Genomic DNA, 24098 nt, shown 5'->3' on the forward strand with positions numbered 1-24098 from the left:
TTTGCTGTTATGATTAGTACCTAATAATGAATTTGCGTTTAGTCTTTATAGTTTTTGAAATTTGAAAAAAATAATTTTTAAATAGAAGATAGAAGAGAGATTAAAAAAGACGTGTGACTCGGGGACTGCCGCGGTAAAGCTATTAGCTATTGCATAGCATGCCTTCAAGCCACACCTCCGTGCCCGTCGGAGTGGGGAGCGTGAGGTTTTTTCGTTACGGAATTTATGGATTCGGTCCCCGCGCTCAAGGCCCGCGATAGGAGCTATGCAATAGCCTAATATAATTTTGAAAATTGTTGAGAAATGATACTGGTATTATTTAAAATTTAAATCATTTTATATAATCAATTGTGTATTTCTGTGGTGTATTTTATCCATTTTATCATCAGCTGATGACAACACAGGATGAAAATCATTTTGTGAAAACTTTATTTTTCAATGATTTTCTAATCGATAAACTCTGTGGTTCGTCTTGTAAATGTCAATCATTTGACGTTTATTTGTTTATTTGACTGACTTCAAAAGTTCAAATTGAATTGAACAACAAAATACCAATACGAAATTTCTAATGTATTATCTAATAAATGAGAACTTTAAAGTGTCTTCTGATACAACTCACAATAACAGCACAACTTGCGAATTCTGAACCTCTTGTTATATAAACTACAGCATATCTTTTCATTTGTAAAATATGGATAGCAAAGTGCGTCGCAACGGACGTTTGATTGATATTGTGGATGAGGAATGGCGAGCCGAGGTTCTGCCACACGAAGATATCCAGGTACCGTTAGAAGAACTGCCTGATCCAGAAGCCGACAGCGCTGATTCTCACTTGACGCTCAAGGAGCAGAGCTTGCGATGGCAGGAAAACTTCCCTGAGCCAGCAAATAACGAACAAAACTAATCAGTTTTTCATTTCCGATTTATTGTAATTTTTGTTTTAAGATATGTTATTCTTTTGCATCTAAGTTTATTTAAATAGAACATTTACATATATGATATTGTGTGCAATTTTAATAAAAAAAAGTCACTTCAAAAACATGTATTGTTTCAACTTATATCCGTATAAATAAACATGAAAAGAATTATTCAGTTCTTTCAATTACAAACCCAAAAATAAAACAGTCATTGCATTTTACACACTATCTATTTTTGTTTAAATGGCCATAAAAGCTTTAGGCGGAATCCTCCAAAGGTAAGCAAGTGAATTAGGGGCAAGTTGCTCAAATACACTGTATGGAAATGAGTTACAATGTCATAACATTCTTCTGGGTCAAATACTTCTTGGCCGTCCGGGGAATCCTGAACAAAATTATATATTAATTTAAAATAAATTATTAAGATTTGGAAACTCAAATCAATCGTCAACTCATCTATAGTAATATTATACATCCATACTATAAAGTAACTCTGTCTGTCTGCTACTCAATCACGCCTAAACTACTGAACCAATTTGCATGAAATTTGGTATGGAGATATATTCATACCCGAGAAAGGACATAGGCTACCTTTTATTGCGAAATATGTACTACGGGCGAAGCTGTGGCGGATCACTAGTTTAAAATAAATTATTGGGTTTGCGAAACTCAAATCAATCATCAACTCATCTTTATTCAATTTAAGTAATAATATTATACATAATACAATCGGGTCAAATATCATTGTATCTCATAGATATTTTGTAATATTAATTATTTTCATTGAAATTTCTCTCACTAAATTAAACTATCCCCAATAAAAAATCATTAGTAATATTACCTCTATAGTATGCCTTATCATTATTTCCTTAAAATATTTCCAAACTGCTGCTGGTGGTGTCCAGTAATACCACTTGAAATACAAGTGAGTAGAAATATAAAGTGTCATAAGACAGGCTAGTTTTTCAGCAGAGAAGTCCCTTTGTGCACTATAGTCTATAGTTTCCATCAGGAAGCTTATTAAAAAGTTCTTTTCGGAAAGTTGATAATTTGGCACAACATTTTTTTTCACTAGGAATTCACCTTGAAAGAGAAGATATAATTTGATATAGTTAATGATATAAACTCGTGTTGCGTTAACAGCTATAGATCTTTATTACTTACTGGTCTGCGGGTAAAACCGCGAGGCACAGCTCCCCGCGGTTTTACACGAAGTGCTCCGCTCATGTTGGTCATGGCGTGATAATATATTATATAGGTATATAGCCTTCCACGATAAATAGGCTATCTAACACCGAAAGAATTTTTCAAGTCGAACCATATTATAGATAATTTATCTATACTTATAATATAAACCTGAAGTTTGTTTGTTAAAACACATCAATCTCTGGAACTACTGGTTTGATTTGAAAAATTCTTTCGGTGTTGGTAAATTATTTACCTAATGAACTTTTCAAACAGTCGCTATTCGCACGAGAAATAATTTCGATAACATCGCTTTCAGAGACGATTGTCCCAATCAGTAATTTCGGCCTGGCTTCATGCTCCGGTTTTCTAAACGGTGGTGCTTCATTCTCTTTTAAAGAATGCAAATAGGAAGGAGCAGATATTTGGATCGTTAACTTGGCTTCTCCCGAAGTTACCGCGGGTATAATAGGTGCTGATGCTGCTTTTATTTTATCAGATTCACTCCCTGTATCTAATGTGCTTGATCGCGAATGTAGCACAGTTTCCATTGTATTAGTAATTACAATTACAAAGAATCTAACAAGTGCAAATGTAAATAATAATTGTTCTTTGATAATATATCAAAGTTGTCAACTGAATATGAAGATAAGAATAAGTTTAGTTTGAAGGAGGTTGTATGTTGAAGGATTATTAATAAATAAAATAACTTGTTTCCTTATATAAAAGATTTATTTCGAACTATACATAATGTACCTAATTTTATGACCTAATCATATTGTGCATGAGCACTCTTACTATCTATTTGTTTTAATTCTATTACTTTCGTATCGCTTTGTACTCCTTTCCTTGCCTATTTCTTTTTCTTTCTTATCATAAGAATCCCAGTATCTGCCCAGTTCACGTGGTTCACTATCATCTCTATTTTTGTTATTACTTTTATCTTTATTTACTTCATCAGTTTTTCTATTCTTTCTAATTTCTCTTCTCTCATCTTCTTTGTTATATTTTTTCTCTTTTTTAATTGTACTTTCCTCTGGAGATTCATCACGCATTTTTTCATTTTTTACTTTAGGCTTAAGATCGTGCCCATTTTGTCTGGAGTTTTTGACTTTCCTTCTTTTTTTTCTACTTTGTTCATCTTCAGAATCAGAGCTATCTTTTTCTTGGCGCTTTGTATCTTTACGTTTCACAGATTCATGTTGAGTATCGTCACTTTCACTGTCGTCACTACTACTGCTACTGTCGCCACTGCTACTGCTACTGCTCTCGCTGCTGCTGCTGCAACTGCTACTACTGTCTTCGTCCTCACTGCTACTGTCCTGTTTCTTCATTTTTCTTTTATCATTATTTTTATTTTTACTTTGCCTTATTTCCATATCTTTTTGTCGCCCTGATTTGCCGGCCCTATCTATATCGGTTCTACTTATAATATCAAATTCATTTAACGTTTTATTAGTACTAGTTTTGATGTTTCTTACTTCACTTTTCAAGTAACTCTTTCTTTTTATATCAAATTCATCAAATTGGTCACTACCCTTCCTATCTTTTGTTCGTTTATGTTTGTCTTTATCGTTACGATGTTTCTTATCATCACCTTTTTCTTCTGTTAAATCATCTTCTCTTGTATCTTGCCTCTTTTTTCTACTCTTCTTATGCTTTTTGCGCATATCATCATCGTCATCGGTATCGTTTTGTCTCCTGTCGGTATCATCTTCACTACCGCTATCATTAACGCGCCTGTCTTCCTCCTTATGGTTGAGTTTTTTATCGTTAACATTTCTGTCACTACGTTTCCTATCTTCTAGCCCATCATTGTTTCGTCTATTAATATCCTCTCTGACAGAGTGTCGTCTGTCGTGTACCATCTCGTCACGTTTACTATTGTCATCTTCTTTGTTAGTACGTCGCTTTTTGTCTTTTCTCTCTTTACGTTTTCTAACATCATTATCGTCATCATCATCATCACTATCATTTTGTCGCTTATTTTCCACCCTCTCATCACGTGTTCTATTGTCGTCTTCTCTATCATCTCGTCTTCTATCATCATCATCATCCCTGACATTGCGCCGCCTGTCTTCCAGTTTCTCATCGCGTTCCCGACCATCATCGTTATCCCTGCCATTGTGTCGCCTGTCATCGATTCTCTCTTTAGGTTCTTTATCGTTATCCCTACCACTTCGCCGTTTGACTTCCACCTTTTCATCACGCCTTCTATCATCATCCCTTTCCCCACGTCGCCTATCGTCGTCTCTGTCATTAGGTTTTTTATCATCATCCCTGTCGTTGCGCCGCCTGTCTTCCCTCTTTTCATCGCGTCTTCGATCAACATCATCATCCTTATTATTGCGTCGCCTGTCATCTAATTTCTCTTGGCGATTGCTTTCCACCCTGTCATCTCGTATTTTATTTTCATCTTCCCTGTTGTTACGCCGCCTGTCATTTTCTCTATCATCACGTCTTCTATCATCATCATCACCATCCCTGTCATTGCGCCTCCTGTCTTCCACCTTCTCATCGCGTCTTCTATCATCATCCTCATTATTACGTCGTCTGTCATCTAATCTCTCTTCACGTCTTCTATGATCGTCGTCCCTATTATTACGGCGCCTATCACCATCGTCCCTGTCATTGCGTTGTCGATCGTTCATGTTCTCACGTCTCTTATCATCATCCCCTTTGTCCTTACGTCGCGTATCATCATCATTTCTGTTATTACGCCGTCTATCATCTAATTCTTCACCCCTTCGTCTATCATCGTCCTCTCTGTCATTACGACTTCTATCGTCTGCTCTCTCATTACGTCTCACGCTGTTGTCTTCTCTGTCATTATTTTGTCTTTCATTATCTTCCCGACCATTCCGGCGTTTGCTATCATTTTCCCTGTCTGGGCGTCGATTATCATGATCCTCCCTCTCGTAGCGACGTTTACTATTCTCCTCTCTTTCATTACGTTGTCTTACATCATTGTCTTGATTGTTTCGCCTTCTATTGTCATTATCCCGGTCATTTCGTTTTCTAACATCTCCTGTTTCATTCCTTCTCCTATACTCATTTCCTCTATCGTTTTGTTCAGGACCATCATCCCTATAACGACCCCTATTATTTCCCCTTAGGTTTTGTGATTGTCCATCAAAATCATTTGGTCTTCTGGGACCGTCATCATTACGCCTAGCACCATCTCTGTTCTGATCAGATCTTCTTTGCCTCTCAGTCTCCCTGGAATTATCTTTGCCATAGGTTTCATAATAACCATCATGGCCCCATCGCTCAGTTTTGTCTTTGCCATTTTCAGCTTTATCCTCTTCTGGTGTTTTAGGTGTTTTGTTCTTATCTTTATTCTTTTTGGTCTTCTTGTCCTTTTTCTTTTTTCCTTCATCATCTTCTGAGTCTGTAATAATAAACAATTGAATCATTGTAGTTTCTATTCATATTTACTTTTCATAAGTTACTATTCTATAATGTGAACACATTACTTGTTAAGTCAATATAATAGAGTAAATAAAATAATACTTTTTTCATGAATGTAATAAATAGACAAGTTACACTAGAATACTTAAAAAATATCCTTACTGCTGGAACTGGAGTCACTGGAAGATGATGATGAACTGCTGGAACTCGAGCTAGAATCCGAATCACTGTCCACTTTGATCTCAGCTGGAGCAGGTACATTCTGCAATTCAGTAAATTTTGGCTGTTATACAAATCATTATGTATGTACATTTTCAAATATAATAGTTTAATTTTTTTTTTTTCATTTCATCTGCAATCAGCGGTTTTCACTATAAGCGGATGTGTAGTTTAATTTAATTAAAACAGAAATATGCATAGGTTACAAATTTAGAGTTGTATTGTTTTAATCATGTTGTTTTTTGTAATTGCTGGTTAAATTACAATTGCAATTATTAAATTAATAACACTCAGCATGGAATAACATAACAAAGACAAAATATTAAATACCATGTTTACCTTTGGCATTTGTTTCAAATGCTCTCTGAGTTCATCTGTTAGACCACCAAGACCAATGGATGTAAAGAAATTAATGGAAAACCTTGTGTTCTTGGGATTGTCTCTTGGAAATATTCCAGAGAATGCCTCTTGCAATGTCCTGAAATTAAAAGAAAAGCATCGAATTATAATAACAGAAAGAATGAGACATCACATTTAACATAGAATAAAGTAAAATATAACTAAGAGATGGTTCATATAAGGGAAATGTTGCAGATTTAATGAACTCAATTGACTTTTTAATAGCAAATTTTTATCATTTAATAAGTCAAAGTAAAGTAAAAAAGATACAATATTACTAATTGCAAATAATATCCCCCAAAATGAACCATCTCCAATGAGAACTTACGGGTCAGCCAGTCGATCGTTCAGCTTCTTCAATCCCATATACTCAGCCAATTCTTGGAAAAGGATCTTGATATAAATACGGCTAGAACTCGTTGTATCTTCTTCATTCAATTTCACACACTCCAAAGCTTCCCAACTTATTGAATCAGTAAATAGTAGATGAGCAAAGAACTTGCTGATGTTTCTTAGTCTATTTGTATCCAGCCTATGAGCAGTAGCATATGAATCTTTAAATATTTCTTCAAACGGACCAATGTATATCCTGTTTATGTTACAAAAACGTTGCGCTAGCAATCCATAGAACTTTTCATATGTCCGTTGTTCAGCACAACAGTCTAGGAACATATGACACAGCTCTATCTCTTGTCCTGGCTTGAGCTGCATTTTCATCAGCTTGTGGGCACATTCTTCAAAGTCTAAACTGGAGTTGATCGTCAAGTATATAGTCCTCCGCAGCGCTACAAGGTTTGTTTCTGTGTTGTCAATGATAGTGACTGGTTTCTGCTCTTCGTCTTCATTACCAGACTCTTCACTACCAGATTCACCAGATCCATCCTCATCACCAGACTCAGCATCAGACCCGAGAATCTCTTTGCTGAGTGTTTTGTATTTCTCTTCATTCTCCTCATACTTGTCGTCAAATTTAAATACATCTGGAAGTTTTAAAAAGCATGTTAATTGTGTTGATTTTAAAATTGAATGAATTGAAAGTTAATTCTTAAAGAAGTAACATAGGTTTCTTAAAAAATGCTTTGTTACATTATCTTCAAATGCAGAAACATTAAAAAAAATTCATGACAAAAGATAGATACACATTTTTGTATCCATATTAACTTATCTTTATACTGTCTTTATGAAAAAAAAAAAAACTGAACATGTATAATTCTAAATATGCTAGAGCAAAGTTTCAGCTGTTATAAGCAGGCAAATTTCATATACCACATTCAAAATAAAAAAAATCATACTCAGGATATCCTGTGGATCCGTGGCTTCATCCAGCATCAAGAGATGAGTGAACTGTTCCTCTTCTGGCACCAGCTCCAACTCTTCAATAACTGCGGGATGGTCTTTGAAACCATCCTTCCAAACTTGGAACATCACCTCTATCATATATTGTACTCTTTTATCCAACTGCCCTTCATGCAGAATATTCCTCAACATCTCAAATATAGCATTTACACCCTTTGAAGATACTTCTGTAAGTTTCTGGCCGCATTCCTTTAGAAATGCTATAGAAACCTCAACAGAATCGTCTGTAGGTGTCTCTACTAATAGTGTTAATAATTCCAAAGCAAGAATTTCATGTGCAACCCTCTGGTTTACAAGATGAGCGATAAATGAGGCTGATGATATGCATATCGGCTTATCATTCCTTTTGAAGCCACGCTTGAATTGTATGACCAGTCTTTTAAGTAATAATTCCCCAATATTTGGAAAACGTGAATTTACAGCAGATACCAGCGCTGCATACACATTTGTGAAAGTCGGTGAAGCAGCTTGTGCCTGAATAACGGACCGACAGAGTAAACCACGACCCCGCACTATGTTCTCTTTCAGAAGTTCTTTTATTATTATACCTATATTACCTACGTTAATTTTGTTAATATGACCATGTATTGACTTTTTTAAGGCTTCCCAAGCCAATCTTTGGTAAGCAACTGAAGATTTGTCAGTAATCTGAGCTTGCATCATCCGCAGACGTGCTGGTGGAATATACGCACCACCAGTTCTTGTGTTCAACATATCTGTATCTTTTGCTTTTCTTTGAGGTGGTTCTTTCTTAATTTCTACCTCTGGTTCCTCATTGCGTCGTTTTTCTTCCCGCCCTTCTCTTGGTGAACGGGAGCGGGAACGTCGTCGTTTTCTATATGAATCTCTTTCATTGTCCCTGTCACGGTCCTCTCGACGTCTGTCGGGTGATCTAGACTTTGATCTGTATTTTTTAGACTTTCTTTCCCTAGAATAATCATCATTTTCTGAATGTTTCTCCTTCTTTCGTTTCCGATCTTTTGTATCTTCCATCTTTAGATTTACAGATTTGCGAAATGAAAATTTATAAAACAATTCAATGTTTTAACTATTCTGTTACTAATTATATAGCAAAGATTATACGTATATCATTTAAAAATACAACAACGTGATTTTACAAACAGAAACACTCAAAAGTAGCCATTTTTAATACTGATTACTGACGTTTCGTTGTTTCATTTTTTGACATTAGTCGTCACTCGTCAGCGTGATTTTGTCTATGAGCATAAATTTTGTACCTACATGGCAATGGGAGTGGGAGTTTTTTCAAATGTTTATTATAATAGAAATTCAAATCAAATTGTATTTAGGGTATTCAGGTACCTATATCGTTTTAAAAATAGTGCAATAAAATCACAAATGGAATATTTTGCATAATACAAATGCGATATACGATTATACTGTGAAACAAAGTATAAACCACCACCAACAATTTTATTTCATAAATTCCCTATTTATAGCCCAGTTCTGTGTGACTGTGTTTTCTATGTGGTTTTCTTCTAATAATCTAAAAATTATCAATGTTTCATTTCGTGACTCGTATCGTTCTTTATATTATATTTCAATATTTCATTAGTAGGTAGTAATGTAGTCAACGATTTTTATTTTGTAATATTCGATCTACAGCATGTGGCTTTCGGTTCAACAAGAAACTTACACTGATACAGATTTAATTTATTTAATTATAATTTAATGTTTAGTTTCATAGCATATTTTGAATGCATAAAATTTCATATTAAATTATATTTGCTAACTAATAATTTAATATATGAATCTTTACATTTTAAATATTTTTTACTATACAGCTGTAATAGTCGTAAATAACCACCACTTGAGACTACATAAAATGTGGTAATAAATGAGAGCAATTAAACAAGGAAAAGAGGTAAAGGTAGGGTTATATCAATAAAATAAAACAAAAATATTGTTAGTATTTATGACTTTAATCAATACGACAATGAAACTACAAAAGTTGCCTGCACTTCAAACAGCAATTTCATATACCTCACAAACTGAAGCACATTATCAATTACATAAAATATAAAATTAACATATAATAACACCATAAGAGGGACTAACATTACGAAAATAAAAATTAATAATTATCGAAAGCGATGCTATACATGATTCGTCTCGATCTCTCGAGTCTAAAATGCTACACAATATCCAAGGCAAATTGGTCAAAGGTTCGTCACGTCTTCGAAAACAAGCTAACTTACACCTAACCTTACTCGACAGCGTCACACGAGTAGAAGCTGGCAAGCGTCCTCGCCCCGCCGCACAAGCTGTACCTCCTTATTATATACATTATTATCGAAACGAATGGCAAAAATATATACTATCTCTTCCGTTCCCGCGTGGTCGTAGCGCGTACCGATACAATCGAACGACACCAGATATGGTTGTGGATATAATTTGTGCCTAATCGATTTTATCCTATAGCGAAACATCACAGAAGCTGTTGTCCAAACCACCGATACCGGCCCGGCGTTGACTACCAATAAAAAAATATAAAACGCTAAAAGGCAAGTTTTACGTTAGCAGATATTCAGGCACTTTTGCTGTTTCTCCCATGTTGTGCAGTTGAGATCATGGCCTTATACCATCGTGTCATAGACAATTTTTTTTAATTCAGAAGTGAAATGAATGGCGCGAAAATATTGAATTTCGAATATGATTGCAAATTATTTCAGTTATTCAACGCAGTTGCTATTTTGGTGCGAATTATGAAAAATGACTTATCATTATCTGGACTAGATATCACAATAAATGCTGATAAACGCAAGCTATTTGAAAATTACAATTTACGCTTATATTGTCAATGGGTAAAACGAGGCCTGCGTTTATTTTGTGCCACAAATAAATGCATCTAGACCGGGCATACCACTCCCAAACCCAACCGATAGATACTATACAAATTATATTATGCAGTCTATAGAGTGACAGTGTTTAAAAGTGACTTAACATTGGCTGCTATATGGTAAGGGTTACTTTAGATGACAACTTTCAACCAAGCAGCATTTTTAACATAGCCTCACATTAATTCACCGAGAATTCTTCATTCGATATTGTTACTGAAAAGATTATATACTTTAAATATCATCCAAGTCCCCTACCACATACAAGCCGTTTAACCACAAGAGAACTTAAATTTATTTAACCATCCTAAAATACTGCTGCGTACATTTAAAAATAATGATATAAGTCTATTACCTATTTATTATTAAAAAACCACCTCGTTCTCACTTGCTAAGCAACGGGTTCCGTATTACTAGCGTTAGTTACCATACCATTAATTGAGAACCCTAAAACCATATTTTAGTACGTGACATACGTAATCACGTACTAAAATCTGATCGGGAACTATTCATACAATATATAATCATGTATTTCGAATTAATTACCCCCAATATCCATCTCAGCCCGACCAATTACGTCTACATTGTATGAACGCTCCCCGTGTAATGACACATCTAATTTTTTTTTTATAATTTTTATTTAATAGGCCTGTGTCAGCGATGTTGCCACGTGAAATAATTCCTAAGTCGAGTTGACCTCAAAACGAGAAAGCAAGTTACGAGGGCACTGATGTTACATTATCGTTATGTAAACACAGTGTTGCTATAATTCTATTTATTCGCCGAACCCCGCCCTTAACTGGCAACAATACGTTAGTTTGAAAGTGCCTAGACACAGGAGTGATAGTAACCCTATGTATTATTGCCATACGCCAAACGCTATACTGGACTATTTAAAACTAATTAATTCCGCATGTGTTGATGTTCAGATTATGGCAGTGTAGATAAAAATATTGCGATTATATGGCCCAAACTTTACAGTTTTTTTAAACTGACTTTTTTACAAATCCTCATACGCTCTTGGTGTAAATTATATTTATATAGAATTAAATGCTCAGCAGTTCAATAGAGATCAGCAACATTTAGTCAACAATTCCGTTTTATGTTCGAATTTCGAGTATTTTTACTGTAAATATTCACTCGACTTATGTAGTACAGTATTTGCTGATAACACATTTAACTTTTGCGACTGTTTTATATATATATCTGTATACATGTTTTGACGTTGACTGAACCGCTGAACCACATGTACTCAATCAGCAATCACTGAACTATTTGCTGTCAATCAGCAATCACTGAACCGCTGAACTGCTGACCGCTGAGCTGTAGCGTGTGGCGGGTGTGGGGGGCGGGTGTGAGGTGCGGGGGGGGGGGTCTAGCCAGACGTGGGCGCGTCGGACTCAGCACGCGCGCTCTTGTTCTGCCGGACTAGCTCAGCACGCCGCTCCTGGAATATGTGGGTTATGGTATGATTAATGATTTGATTTTATTATGTAAGGTAAAAAATTCTGATAGAATGGAAGGTTAGAAAAAAGACCAAATAATTTGACAAATATTTATTTTCAAAATATTTGAATTTTCCTTTTCGTATATTTATTGGAAATATGTCTGAATATTAAAATAATACATATGTCTAAATTAGAAATTACACACATCCTCCTAAAAACTTCATTAAAAAATCCACCATCTAGCAACACAAAACCGAACCAACCTCCTTCTTAACAAAGTCGAGTTTCCTCTGCATCTCCTTCTCGCGGTTGATCTCTGCAGCGGTCAGCTTCGTCTCGATGTCCTTCGTGATCTCTTCCACCTTCGCTGAGAGCACTGAACGCACCTCAGCCAGCTTATTGTTCTATGATTATGATGATGAAAAAATAATAAAATGATGAAAAAATCAATAAAAAATTCAATGGGAGAAAAAAACATGAAAAGTTATGGTTTTAGATTTTTTTATGTTCATATTTTGCATAAGGATGCTGTAAAATGATAAGATGGTGAAATAAAATATAACAATGTAATAATGCGAATAGAATAACAAACTTAAAAAAAATATGAATGAATTATACCCTTTAACATGAAGAATTGTATGTAAGTATTGATTTCAGATCTCTGCCGCTTTGCTGGGATATATTTATATTTTCGTCTTACCTTGTTATACTAAATGAGGAGCTGCATTTTAAACCTATAGTATTTTTTTTTGTAAAAGCAAACTTATTTTCTGGTATCCAAACTGTAAATGCGCTCACATATTTAGCAAATAATTTTGCGACAGGTTTCCTAAGCTCAATTTTTTACGGTTTCTCCAGGTCACTTACTTTTACCACACCTTCAGAGCAGCTGCAATTTTCTTTCCATTATACAACAAATTCCATTCCTAGGAATTTTATCGTCCAGTGTCAACTCTTAAAACTTGCAGACCTATAATTCCCAGATGTAACTCTCGTGACCGCGCAACTTCTCTTCCTCTTCCTATCCTGGTATCCCAGTTTTATAAGAACTTTGAAAATTGTAGACCTGGAATTATAATTGTGTCCAGGTGTAACTCACGTGGTTGCGCAATTTCCTTTTTCTCTTGCTCCTCTATTCCTGGTATACCAGCTGCAGCTGCAAAGCACTCCCACCTTTTAGACCTTTGACTTCCAGGTGTAACTCACGTGGTGGCGCAACTTCTCTTGGTCCTCCTTTTCTCGTATACCAGCTGCAGCTGCAAAAGCACTCCCGCAACTTTTAGACCTTTAACTCCCAGGTGTAACTCACGTGGTTGCGCAGCTTCTCCTTCTGCTCGTGCTCGAGCTGCAGACGGCGCTCGGCGGCCTGCTGCAGCTTGTCCTGGATCGCGCTCTCCAGCTGCTGGAACCGCTCCTGGTTGCCCGCGCGCACCTTGCGCACCTGCTCCTCCTGGACACGTGTTGGGAATACAGGTAAAAACTTAAGTGCTGGAATACTCGGTGCCAAAAAGTTGGGTAGAAGAATGTGGTTACAGAGAAACAGAACATGATCTAGTTTCAAGTCAAATGTTTAAAAACGACCACAAGACTTCAGAAGTCTGATTCCAGTAGTAATTATAACGAGAGAATGAGGATTTTAAAGAGATAAATATGTTGAGGAATTTCTTTATTTCTTTCTAATTATTGATCAGAGATGATGATGAATAGGTTTTAGATCGAATAATCAAATAATTGTCAAATCAACAAATTCTTTCCCATAAAAAAAACAGATATTTGCTATAGAATTACAATGCTATCAATTAATTTTAACACCTATTCCCAAACGCAATAAGGACCAAAATCTAAAAGCACTTACATGTTCGCGCAGACGCTCGAGCATCTTCTTGATGTTCTCGTCGCGCTTGTCAGCCGCGGTGGTCATCTTGTCTTCGATCGCCTTGTACACCTCGGCGGTCTGCTGCTCCAGAGTCAACCTGTGCGTGGTTAATGACAATATGATCTTTCACTTATCAAGAACTGTTGTGGTCTAAAAAATGGCATTTGATTTATTGAGGACCATACTTAGAGCTTTTATTTTTCCTAAAATTATACTAAGTGAGAAGGATCCGATGCAAAGAAAAAAATCGTATATGGTAAAGTTTATGTTTATTGTAATATGATAATATTCAGCAGGTAATATTCACGTAGTGGGTTCCTAGACTAAGTCTGGGCTAAATTACAAATAGCAATAACCAATACCAATAAATTTAGGTTTAAATATGAAGTAAATTACAAGGGACAGTAATTAAAAGCAGAAAAATCATGATAATGACCAAGGAAGAAAAATAAAAAAAAATAGTTTGCAAAATCCAAAAGTGCACGCTTCATAATCTCATCCTTTACAATAAAATTGATTATTTATAAAGAGTACACTATAAATATAAAAAAGAAATAAAATAAAACAGTTGGAAAAGTAAAGAAAGCGGTACCGTAATAATTGAGCTATTTTTCTTGTGGCCCCATCTAGATGTGAAACTGCGCAGGTTTAAGGGACTGACTACCAACTTATTTTTTTAAACCTTGGCTTATAGTATAAAGAATCGAGTTTATAATGGTGAATTTTGAGTACACTATAAATATATATATATAAAAAAGAATATATATAGATATACTAAAATTATGGAGAACAGTCGATTTTATTTTGTTTATTTAATAACAATTAAAGTTTAATTAAACCACATCGAATCAGACCCTGAAAAATGAAAGGGTTCTATTCCTGAGCATACTCAAGCGTAAGAGAAAAAAAAAGACTCGATTAGTAAAGTATTTCGGTCGCTATCGTGTTAACAAGAAAATCCTCCGCACATACAGACACACGGACGTCCAAGACAGAACTTTTTTAAACTGTTTTTTAACTAGTTTAAATAACAAAAATGACATCAAAAATATCATGAATGTTAAAAATAGTGTTTTTTCTTAATATGTGTGTGTATGTATTATCTTACAAGTGCAATGTATGTAATGACATTTTAAGTTTGAAAAATCAGATGTTTTGCGCGAAGTGACAGTAGTACCTACCTCAACGCTTCGCTTATGAGGCGTGCAATATTATTTCGAAGATGATATTGATCTTCTTCAATTTACGAGACAATATCTCACTGAGTATGTGACGAATCATGAACGATCGATCTAATAAGAAATGTGAGTGCTCATGAATTGCGAATTGTATAAATTTATATTGCACAACACGTATTGTATTCTCAACTATTGAATTCCATTCTCCAGAGGGTACGACCTCCAATTTATATCTGGTAACAAAACAGCTCAAACATTGAAGGTTCCCTGACAATAGCTTTTGACCTTAACTTCTAGAATAGATAAATTTATATCGTAGACTATTAAATTATTATCAGATTAAAATTTAAGGTTAGCATTTCATTAGAAGTCGATTATTATCGTGTTCAACAAGCGAATGATGGTGTGTTGTCGAGCGTGTAACTAAACCCGGTCAAGTGAGGTCGCTCTGGAAAATCCATTGACCCATAATACGATTACGGCAAGTTAATATGTTATATAATTATTTCACCGACGGATTCTAATGAGATTTTTGCAGGAATTGGGTTGTTATAGGCTAGGACGCGGAAAGGTAAATAAGAGAAATACTTAATTCTATAATGGGAATTTTTAACGCCTAGTCTATTGACCAAGTTCCTTCAGCAAAAATGGAAATTGTTTCTAAAAAAAAAATCCAAGAATATTGGCCGCACGTATTGCATTTTGTTTGTTGGAGAGGTTATAAAGGACGGTTAATCATGTGTGTGTATTCGAAAAATAGTCTCCTTGCCTACAACTTCACCAAAATAAAACTTCAAAGTCACCTTAAAAAGTGACAGCCACATATTTTGCTTTCCTGCGACACGAATCCGAAGGCTTAGTCCTACCTATAACAAAATATTATCTTCCACTTACCGGGTCTTCTCAACACCTTCAAGGTGGTCCTTGAGCCTCGCTCTCAGCTCGTTGATGTAGGCCTCGCGCTTCTCCTCGTGCGAGTCCATCTTCGCGTCCAACGCCTCCTTGGTCGTGGAGATGAAGTTGTTCGTCTGTTCGCTGCGAATCTTGGACGCCTCTTCGATCTTCGCCATCTTCTGGGCGATCGCTGCCATCTTGCTTGCTTCTAGACTCTGTAAGGTCGTCGATTATATCACTTATAGCTATCGCCCTTTAACTTTATATATATAAAACATTTTGCAACCAACAAAAAAGGTTATAAATTCTGTTTATAAAAGTGTTAAACTTTGTTCAAATTTCATTAAGTATTTCCCAAATCATATACTGACATAGCTACCAGTTCCCCGCCTACAAGTTCAAATCAAATATAAATTCTACAACTTTTGGCTATCTATTAAATCAGTATCTGGAATCTTTTTCTTTTTAACCTAGATATTCATCAGGATAAACTAAAAGAGTATTAAAAACACAAGACAAATGCCACAGCCCAAGGCCCTACAAACATAAACATCACAAATACTTACACGTCTCCTCTCCTCCGCGGCTTTAAGTTTCTCCTGGATCTCTTCCACAGAGGGAGTTTTCTCAGGCGAGTCCGCACGGCGCGGGACCGGCACTCCCACAGGCTCCGCGAGGATCACCTCGTACGCCAGACCGCCCTTCGACATCTCTTGGCAGCGGATTTCAGTGGCTATAAAATAAATACTACATATTGTAGGTGCTGTTTTATAGACCAACAGATGCTAAATGTCTATGTTGAAGAAATTGTTTTGCTAATAAAATAATCAAATACTTTTGCGTTATAGGGAAATGGCAAGTAAAAGTTGTTTAAAAAAGGCCAACAACGGCCCGTGATATTTTCCGTACATAATAATTATAAGAAATATTTAAATAGAATGTATACAGTTTATATTTAAAATATAACAGTCTAATGCAGTCTGCGACAGACATCCTAACAATAGTTTGAAACACGAGTAAAATATTAAAAGGTTACACAAAAGCAATCATAAAAACTAGAAAACATAAAAAACTTAAGATGAAAATCTCGTCTATTAAAAGCTCAAACACAATCATCAGTGATGGAACATTTCCATCAAAACAAGAAACAAAAGTAATCCGTGGTTGTGTATTAAAACTTCAATAATGTAAAAGTTGTTTAAAAGCCTACAGCGTAAAAGAAACTTGATAAAGCGGATTTATCGGATAATGTTCTAACATTTTCAAAATGAAAGTTTGTAAAGCTTTCGCGAATGATATTAGGGACCGCAACGTTAGCATTGATGAGGCTATATTTTGCGTGTTTTAATAAGATTTTTTCAATTTCGTCATATTTCCTACCTCAATCACCAAGAAAACTCATCTAGGTTATGAATCTTTATGGCATGTTGTAAGTCAACATAATTATTGTTAACTGCCTCCAGCAAACAACATAACGCGAGCCACTCTCTTCGTTAAACAAAGGGCCACAACGCGATATTACGCAAATACCCAGACACATTAAATTATGATTACGGAGCAATTAACACCCTACGCTCGCGGGGACGATTTAAGGACATAATTAAGGTACGGTCCCTCTTCTATGGGCTGAATTTTAAAAACGTGTCGAACAAGCCGCAGCACTTGGGCTGAAGTAATGCAATTCTCAAGGTCGACTCGTTTAGTCCCTTAGACCTACGCCTGTTGAGTTATAACGAGGAGGGTGAGCCTCCCCACGAATGAGTCATACCGATTTTACACACCCGAGCTATATATCTTCATACGCAAAGATACGACTTATTCCCCAGACATGGAGTTACTTTATAGAGCGTGTCGGTTGATACTGAAGTTATGGCCGCCCCGTTTTTAGTAAAGCATAAAAGGTGCGCAAATTACGAACTGTAAAGTAAAACGTGTTGTAAAAGCTAAGTGAGTGCAGGTAAACTTTCATGAAACACATAACACCGATGTAAACTTACTGATGAATTTGACTTTCTTTGGTTGTTTGGTTCTTGGTTTTCCGACGGGTTTCTTCACTGGTGCTGACCGCCGATGCGCTAAGAAAAACCGATTTCGTGAGGGAGAGTTCAGACCGGCATCGCCAGCCACTCCTTTGGGACATACCCACTGCCTTGCCAAAATAAGCTTCTTAATTACAGTTTATCGCTCCGACTGGCGCTATCGTTGTCGAAAATAATACATTAACAATCATCGCGGTCCCTACAGAACAAACACAGAAATTGAAATCGAAACGTGATGTTTGTTAAAGTTTTTCCCTTTTGATTTGTTCCAGTCCCAACTACAATCGAAATCCGAAAGCAAAGGAAAAGAAATAACAAAGAAGCTCGTGCAGTTCATCTCTTTGAATTGCGTCTCATTTCAAATTTAGACTTGTATTGTAAATACATAGACTTGACTTGTATTGTTGAAGTAGGTTTCGAGAATCATTTTATTTAGTTCTTCATTAAATATTAAAAAATGATGTATCTAGGATAGTTGAAAGTAACCCATTCATCATAATTTATCAGGGTGCCATTGAAATGCCATTAGGACGAAATCGGTCAGTAATGTTTATTCGAAAAGCATTTGGATCGTAGCTAATGAAAGGACGCGACTGGTTGCGTGACACGCCGAGTTATCGATTTTGTCGCCATATAGCTGTGCACTTTGTTTTGTTAACTGCAAGTTAAAATTCAGACCAGACAATATGCATGTTTTAATTCAATAGTATAGATACAACTTCAAACAGCTATCAAAAAATAAACGAAGAAAAATAACATGACATAAAAGTAATTACATGAAATCCTTGAAGAAAAAGGTCGAAATAAAATTGGAACGACATAAATCGTATTACGGTAGATATAAAGGTATAGTTAGTCCACGAAAAGCAATAGTTGAGAAGTAATAAGGCGACGGCACGACAGCGCGAGATGAGAGGCCACTACGTGATAAGAATGGGGATCGACGGAAAATATTCCAGCAAATACAGATAATCCCTTACGGTAAGGCTGAGACACGGTTTACAGTGTAGACGGTGCTACAGAGGAATTCCCGAAGACTATTAATTTGAAATGTTTTAGACCTTTTTTTTCTATTAAGTATTAATTTAATTCATAATGAAAAATGTTTTAAATAAGTGTTCCGGGTCGAATAAGTAATGTTTCGAATTCATAATCGGTATAAAGCTCTAAGACGTAACTATGAACGTACCAACATAACCCTCAACTGCAATATTCAAATAAATAAATAACAATAAATAATCTGGTGAAATTATAGAACCGAATCAAAGAAGTGTCTTTAATAAGCTAAGTTAAGAAAAAAATTATAAAATACAAAAACAGGATAGTATTGCTGCTATCCAATAAATCAAAGAAGAACCGAGCAAAGGTGCATCCTGATCACGTTCAGAAAAGTTGGACGATGCAGTGGAAACCTTACGTCACAAGATACGAGGTCAGCTCCTGGCTAATGCGGTTGAAACTGACATAATGCGGATTTACGCAAGTGGTAATAATTCTAAGCGTGCTAACAAAAAAACGACTCTGGAGAATTCTTTTGAAATGACAAACACTCACATAAAATGTCATCCTATAGCAAAACCAAAAATATATCCGAAAGATCTATTGGTATCAAAATATGAGCTGGATTAAATAAGAACCCGAAATATTAGAAACAAAAGCAACATTTTGGAGTAGAAAAACACAATGTCATGAAATGGATGTAAAAAAGAAATCAACATAAATATTTAAAGTTAAATTACAACTGAAAGGGCGGCCCCCTCTGGCGCCACACGATACGACATGAAAACTTATAACTTATTAAACATACCTTTTAAAGTCGAGGGGAATTCAGTGTCTGCTATAAAATCCTTTGGGATTAAGGCCACTGTTAAATGTTATTGAAGTCTTGAAAAATAAACCTTATGCATTCAGATTACTCTAGATAATTCTCTGGAGGCTCGACCACTTCACATTCTATTCTCTTTAGTGTGAAGCCAGCTCGGGCTGTAATTAAAATATGCTGTCCTATTTAAAGCCTTTGCATATTCAATGTGATAGCGCATTCTCCGACTCGCCAGTTGTTATTTAAAGTTCCAGCAAAAACTGGACTAAGATTTTACTCGACATTTTAATAATTTATAAACATACATTATTTCAATGAGTATTTTCTCGAATTCCATCTGAACAAATATTGGTTTCGGAGATGACAATAAAATCAATATAAGTATTTAAAATGGTAGTAGTTTCTTCAATTACCCGTTCTATTAAATGTACTCAAACTTATAGAAAATTTTGATTATTAAACGGTGTCGTGAACAGAAAATGGGAAAAGTACGTGTAAGTTCGTAGGTCACGCAAAGCCTCCAACCGCAATGCATCACGGTGACATCGTCGATCAACTCAAGTTCAAGACAGTAAAACATGTTCCAATATTTATAGATATATTTTTTTTTCAATTCATTAAAGGGTTCATAGGTGTCATGATTGGGTACTCAGAATATCAAGTGATTTGTTGTAATTAAGACCAGAGGAATATGACACGAGGGTGACAAAAGATCGAGCTGATAAAGGGGATCCACAAACCCGTATCACATTAACCAAATATCAGAAGGGTGCTAAACTTGTTGAGCCAATTAAACTCAACTCTAATAATGTCACCCTAAACAATTATGTCATCTCTGCTCCCCAATACATGTTAATGAAAGGGTATGTTAACAATTTAAATACAAACATTGTTATATGCAAATGACTAAATCACCCATTGTGATGTGGCAGTCAATTAAGATTTACTAATTTGCGACGAACCCTCGACGACTGAAATACTAAAGAGCTCATGAAAAAGAGCAATCGTTATGTGCGACCTGCGTGCGTAGAATTAATAAAGTTTATAATATGTGAGGACAACATCGTTTTCAGCTATTCTCACAAAGTGGGGGCGTAAAGAACAAAATAATGTTATCAGGAAAATAATTGATTGAACAGAAAATGTCGACATGTGCTTGCTTACACTTTAAAAGCTAAAAAGACCGTAAGAAGAAAGAATTACCGGCTAGCCGCTAGGGTATCTTGAATCTAAACCTACGTAATATGTAATTCACAAAATGGTGGATGTTCCAGCCTACAGAACAAAATGGTTGACATTATGCAGTAATGTTAAATCAATATACAGCACCGGCACAGCTGGCACCAGTAATATACGGCGAGTTTTGAAAGAGAAGACGAAATCACAGATTGAAGAAACGAGCGTATCAAAAACTGCGAATTACGTTTACTAGTTGTATATTTATATCATTTATTATTGTAAAACCTGAAGTTCAGAACTATTAATTTAAAAACGCCTGCAGTATCGACTAGAATTTTTCTTTACAGCCTCACCCCACGTGGACTAGATACCGGTATGGGCGTTCTTCGTTTGGCTTCGCCGGCCGGCTTTTGCGCTACAATATTTTCGTTTACCTGGTTACTCTCAAGTATGTTAAATTTTCAGATTTATTGAAAATGAAGATTATGTATAACCTAACGCAGACAGAATTAATAGAGAGAAGAGTTATCGTATTATTCTTTAGAAATTGTTATCGCAACAAAAGTGACATCGAATTGGCAATTTTTCGTTAGGATGACTAGAATATTACCTCATGATATTTACGTCCACAGACAGAATTTTCATATCATCTCTGAAACAAGAAACGTATTATAATTCATATAAAGCACATGAGTAAGGCAAGACAATGGGCGTTTGTCACCGGTGAGCGTGCCGGTAATGCCGGTAATACAAAAAATCCAATATCCCAACGGCAGCAAATCCAACCTGCTGGGAGTACAGGCGCTCTGCATGAGTGGCAGAAGCACTGCATCACCGAGTCACGAACGAGTCCTATCAGCATGGTGGCGGCTAGAAATTAACTATCTAATACGTGACGGAGTCGCGTCGCGAAACAAGCGGACTGCGCGACTCTCGCCCGGAAACTGAACGAGTCGGGGGGAGGGCGACCGGTCGATAGCTGCGCCCCGCAAAACCCTCCTACCCTGCAGACCCTCCGGCCACCCCTTGCGCTACCGTCCCTAACTTGATAACCCGTACAAGAAAATAAGCCCACCAAATGGAAAAATAATGTTTCCCTTTCCTATTCGCCGCGACAAGTTTATCCCAAGGTAACCCAATAAAGCTTGCTACGTAATAATAATTATATTTAAATAAATCCAATGCAGTTAAAATGGTAACTAGTTGCGTGATAGTATAACCGACTACGAAAATTAGTTAAATGAGATTTCTGTACTATAACGATTTTATAGAATACAAGTAGACAGTCACACCTAGCAACTGCAAGGTCTAAGGTGGGCAAAGACGAGCTAATTTAAGAGCCGCCCAGACTAGCGCGGGTCTCGGTGGGCTTCTCTCGCTCATAAAAACGGGCGGGCGGGTGTTAGTACGGCGAGGGCGCGAGGAGGGTATGCGGCGGTTCCGCCGCCGTCTCGGCGCCGCCACCCGCAGCCAATTAACAGCCGGCAACGCCACGCTGAATTTGTTTCGCCACTCGAATTGCTTCCGATTGATTTCCCGTACTTCGAATCCGGTGATGATGAATTGAACAGCTCTTAACACTTAAGATTACGCCTCCTTGACGCAACGAATCGATAGCCCTCGAAGGTCAAGTCGAAAATAGCGCAACATTTAGCAATGGTAGATTTTCAAACGATCAGGTAGATAACGGGCTGCAGCAATGGTAACCTCGTGCACCGGTGACGGCGGTGGTGCGGCGATCGATGCGGGCAACAACCCCGAGACTCGATCCCCCTGCAGTAATAACTGGGAATTCCAGGAGTGAGCTGTGCTCGGCCGGTGCAAGCAAATAACATGGAAATACCGTACGAGGCGTCTTTTTTCTGTTCTATTAACGCATGCAAATATGATGAAAAATATTGCATATTACGGTTCAAGTTCAGCCAAAACCACCTCATCACAGCAACGCACAAACGCAAAGGAACTCCATCAAAAGAGCATGAATTACAAGATAACACCGGATGTCTGCACTCCATAGATCATATCGCCGCCGTGATAAATCACTTTCCTCAATAAAACTTTCCCCTCAACCACAAATAAAATTTTTACGCGATATTATGTCGACAAATGACACCGCGATTTAAATAATATTATATCCTTATTTGTTAAGCTGAATAGCGTAATGTAAACATCCCCTTTGAACTTGCAAGGCTTTAGAGGACAGCTTGGCGCCCTGTGTGGACCTCGGCCAAAGGTGTAAATATCATAACACAATATCTATTAACGCGTTTCTTTTAATTTGGGCAGTTTAAACACAGAATACATAATAGTAGCTAAACGCTACAGAACGGACACTCTCCGCCTCCCGCCAAAATTAAACACTTACCTCACCCCGCACGATCAGACATGTTATGGTACCCATTTCCCCGCAAGGACGATACCAACGACGTCTTTAGACGAAACGCAACGAAGATTGACAACATTAATCAAATTGACTTAAAGCAATTTTATTATTTTGGATTTGTGATTATCGTTTTTCGTAGAAAATGGTTAGATATTGTGCTGTTTACGGATGTATTTCATCAGAAAAACGCGAATTTTTTTTTACGCTAGTCACAAATGTGCCAACCATAAAGAGTTTACACACACATTTGCAGTCTCTACAGTGTGACTGTCAAAACTATAATTTTGTATGGAGTGTCCGGGGTGTGGTTTAAATTCGACTTTGCAGTCTTTACACTTTTTAACATTTTTTTAGACTACTTAGCTTTAGCGCTCTTAGTTTTTACAGCGAAATTTATAAAAATCTAATTCATAAAAAAATACTGCAAATTGATAAAAAATTGAGTGCGTAAAGTCTCGTGCACCTCGGGAGCGATATGGGGGGATTCGATCAAATTCAGGTTAATTTTTTTCAGGTTATTTATATCAAATACTGGATTTAACGATCATATTCTTAAACATATAAGTAGTAAATGATGTTAAATATCACAATATTTTATACTATTTTTCAGTAAAGTATCCACAATGAATCTTTTAATTTTACCAAAGATAAAATGCAAGCTTATTTAATACATAACAACACACCAATTAGTGCAGTGTAATAGTACCACAGACTAATAATAATATACTACGTATTACCTACCTATAAATACGACAGGATTTTGAGACTTGATTCATCCTCGACAAGACTGCACTTCGAGACAATTTCAGGGTTGCCACAAAATACTTTGACAACTTCTGTTTACACTTTTATTAAATTTGGGTTTTAAGATTAAATCAAGATGACGTGAGAATACCTACGGAGCGGGCTTACATAAGTTTATCAATACATTTCC

The 24098-nt window shown here is 36.3% G+C and overlaps 4 protein-coding genes across 6 annotated transcripts in view; 1 reads left to right on the top strand and 3 right to left on the bottom strand.

Moving 5' to 3' along the window:
- The first annotated feature begins 491 nt into the window (after nt 1-491).
- LOC123705937 (anaphase-promoting complex subunit 13) lies at nt 492-1088 on the top strand. Its single transcript, XM_045655055.1, has one exon. The coding sequence runs from the start codon at nt 692-694 to the stop codon at nt 902-904; it is 213 nt and encodes a 70-aa protein (XP_045511011.1). The 5' UTR covers nt 492-691; the 3' UTR covers nt 905-1088.
- On the bottom strand, nt 1028-2697 carry LOC123705936. Its single transcript, XM_045655054.1, has 3 exons — nt 2359-2697; nt 1759-2000; nt 1028-1302 (listed from the first exon to the last, which is right to left on the bottom strand). Exons 1-3 carry the CDS (start codon nt 2651-2653, stop codon nt 1147-1149), a joined length of 693 nt encoding a protein of 230 aa, XP_045511010.1. The 5' UTR covers nt 2654-2697; the 3' UTR covers nt 1028-1146.
- Nucleotides 2698-2815: 118 nt separating this feature from the next.
- On the bottom strand, nt 2816-8636 carry LOC123705938 (pre-mRNA-splicing factor CWC22 homolog). The gene is made up of 5 exons (XM_045655056.1): nt 7424-8636; nt 6460-7111; nt 6072-6210; nt 5676-5775; nt 2816-5493 (listed from the first exon to the last, which is right to left on the bottom strand). Exons 1-5 carry the CDS (start codon nt 8478-8480, stop codon nt 2900-2902), a joined length of 4542 nt encoding a protein of 1513 aa, XP_045511012.1. The 5' UTR covers nt 8481-8636; the 3' UTR covers nt 2816-2899.
- A 775-nt stretch (nt 8637-9411) lies between these two features.
- Nucleotides 9412-24098, bottom strand: part of LOC123705787 (stathmin-4) — a 38156-nt gene continuing 23469 nt past the window's right edge. Inside the window, exons 1-8 of one of the 3 annotated variants that reach the window (XM_045654801.1) lie at nt 21568-21733; nt 17739-17816; nt 16308-16474; nt 15742-15956; nt 13649-13766; nt 13103-13243; nt 12057-12197; nt 9412-11792 (exon numbers count right to left, since the gene is read on the bottom strand). In XM_045654801.1, coding sequence (XP_045510757.1) covers nt 11721-11792; nt 12057-12197; nt 13103-13243; nt 13649-13766; nt 15742-15956; nt 16308-16474; nt 17739-17816; nt 21568-21643 — 1008 coding nt within the window. In that variant the 5' untranslated portion in view covers nt 21644-21733 and the 3' untranslated portion in view covers nt 9412-11720. Of the gene's footprint in view, nt 11793-12056; nt 12198-13102; nt 13244-13648; nt 13767-15741; nt 15957-16307; nt 16475-17738; nt 17817-21567; nt 21734-24098 lie in introns of those variants that run through there. The other 2 variants (XM_045654804.1, XM_045654803.1) reach the window with 2 other exon arrangements.

Source organism: Colias croceus, chromosome 3 (genome assembly GCF_905220415.1).
Source record: "Colias croceus chromosome 3, ilColCroc2.1".
Classification (NCBI taxonomy): domain Eukaryota; kingdom Metazoa; phylum Arthropoda; class Insecta; order Lepidoptera; family Pieridae; genus Colias; species Colias croceus.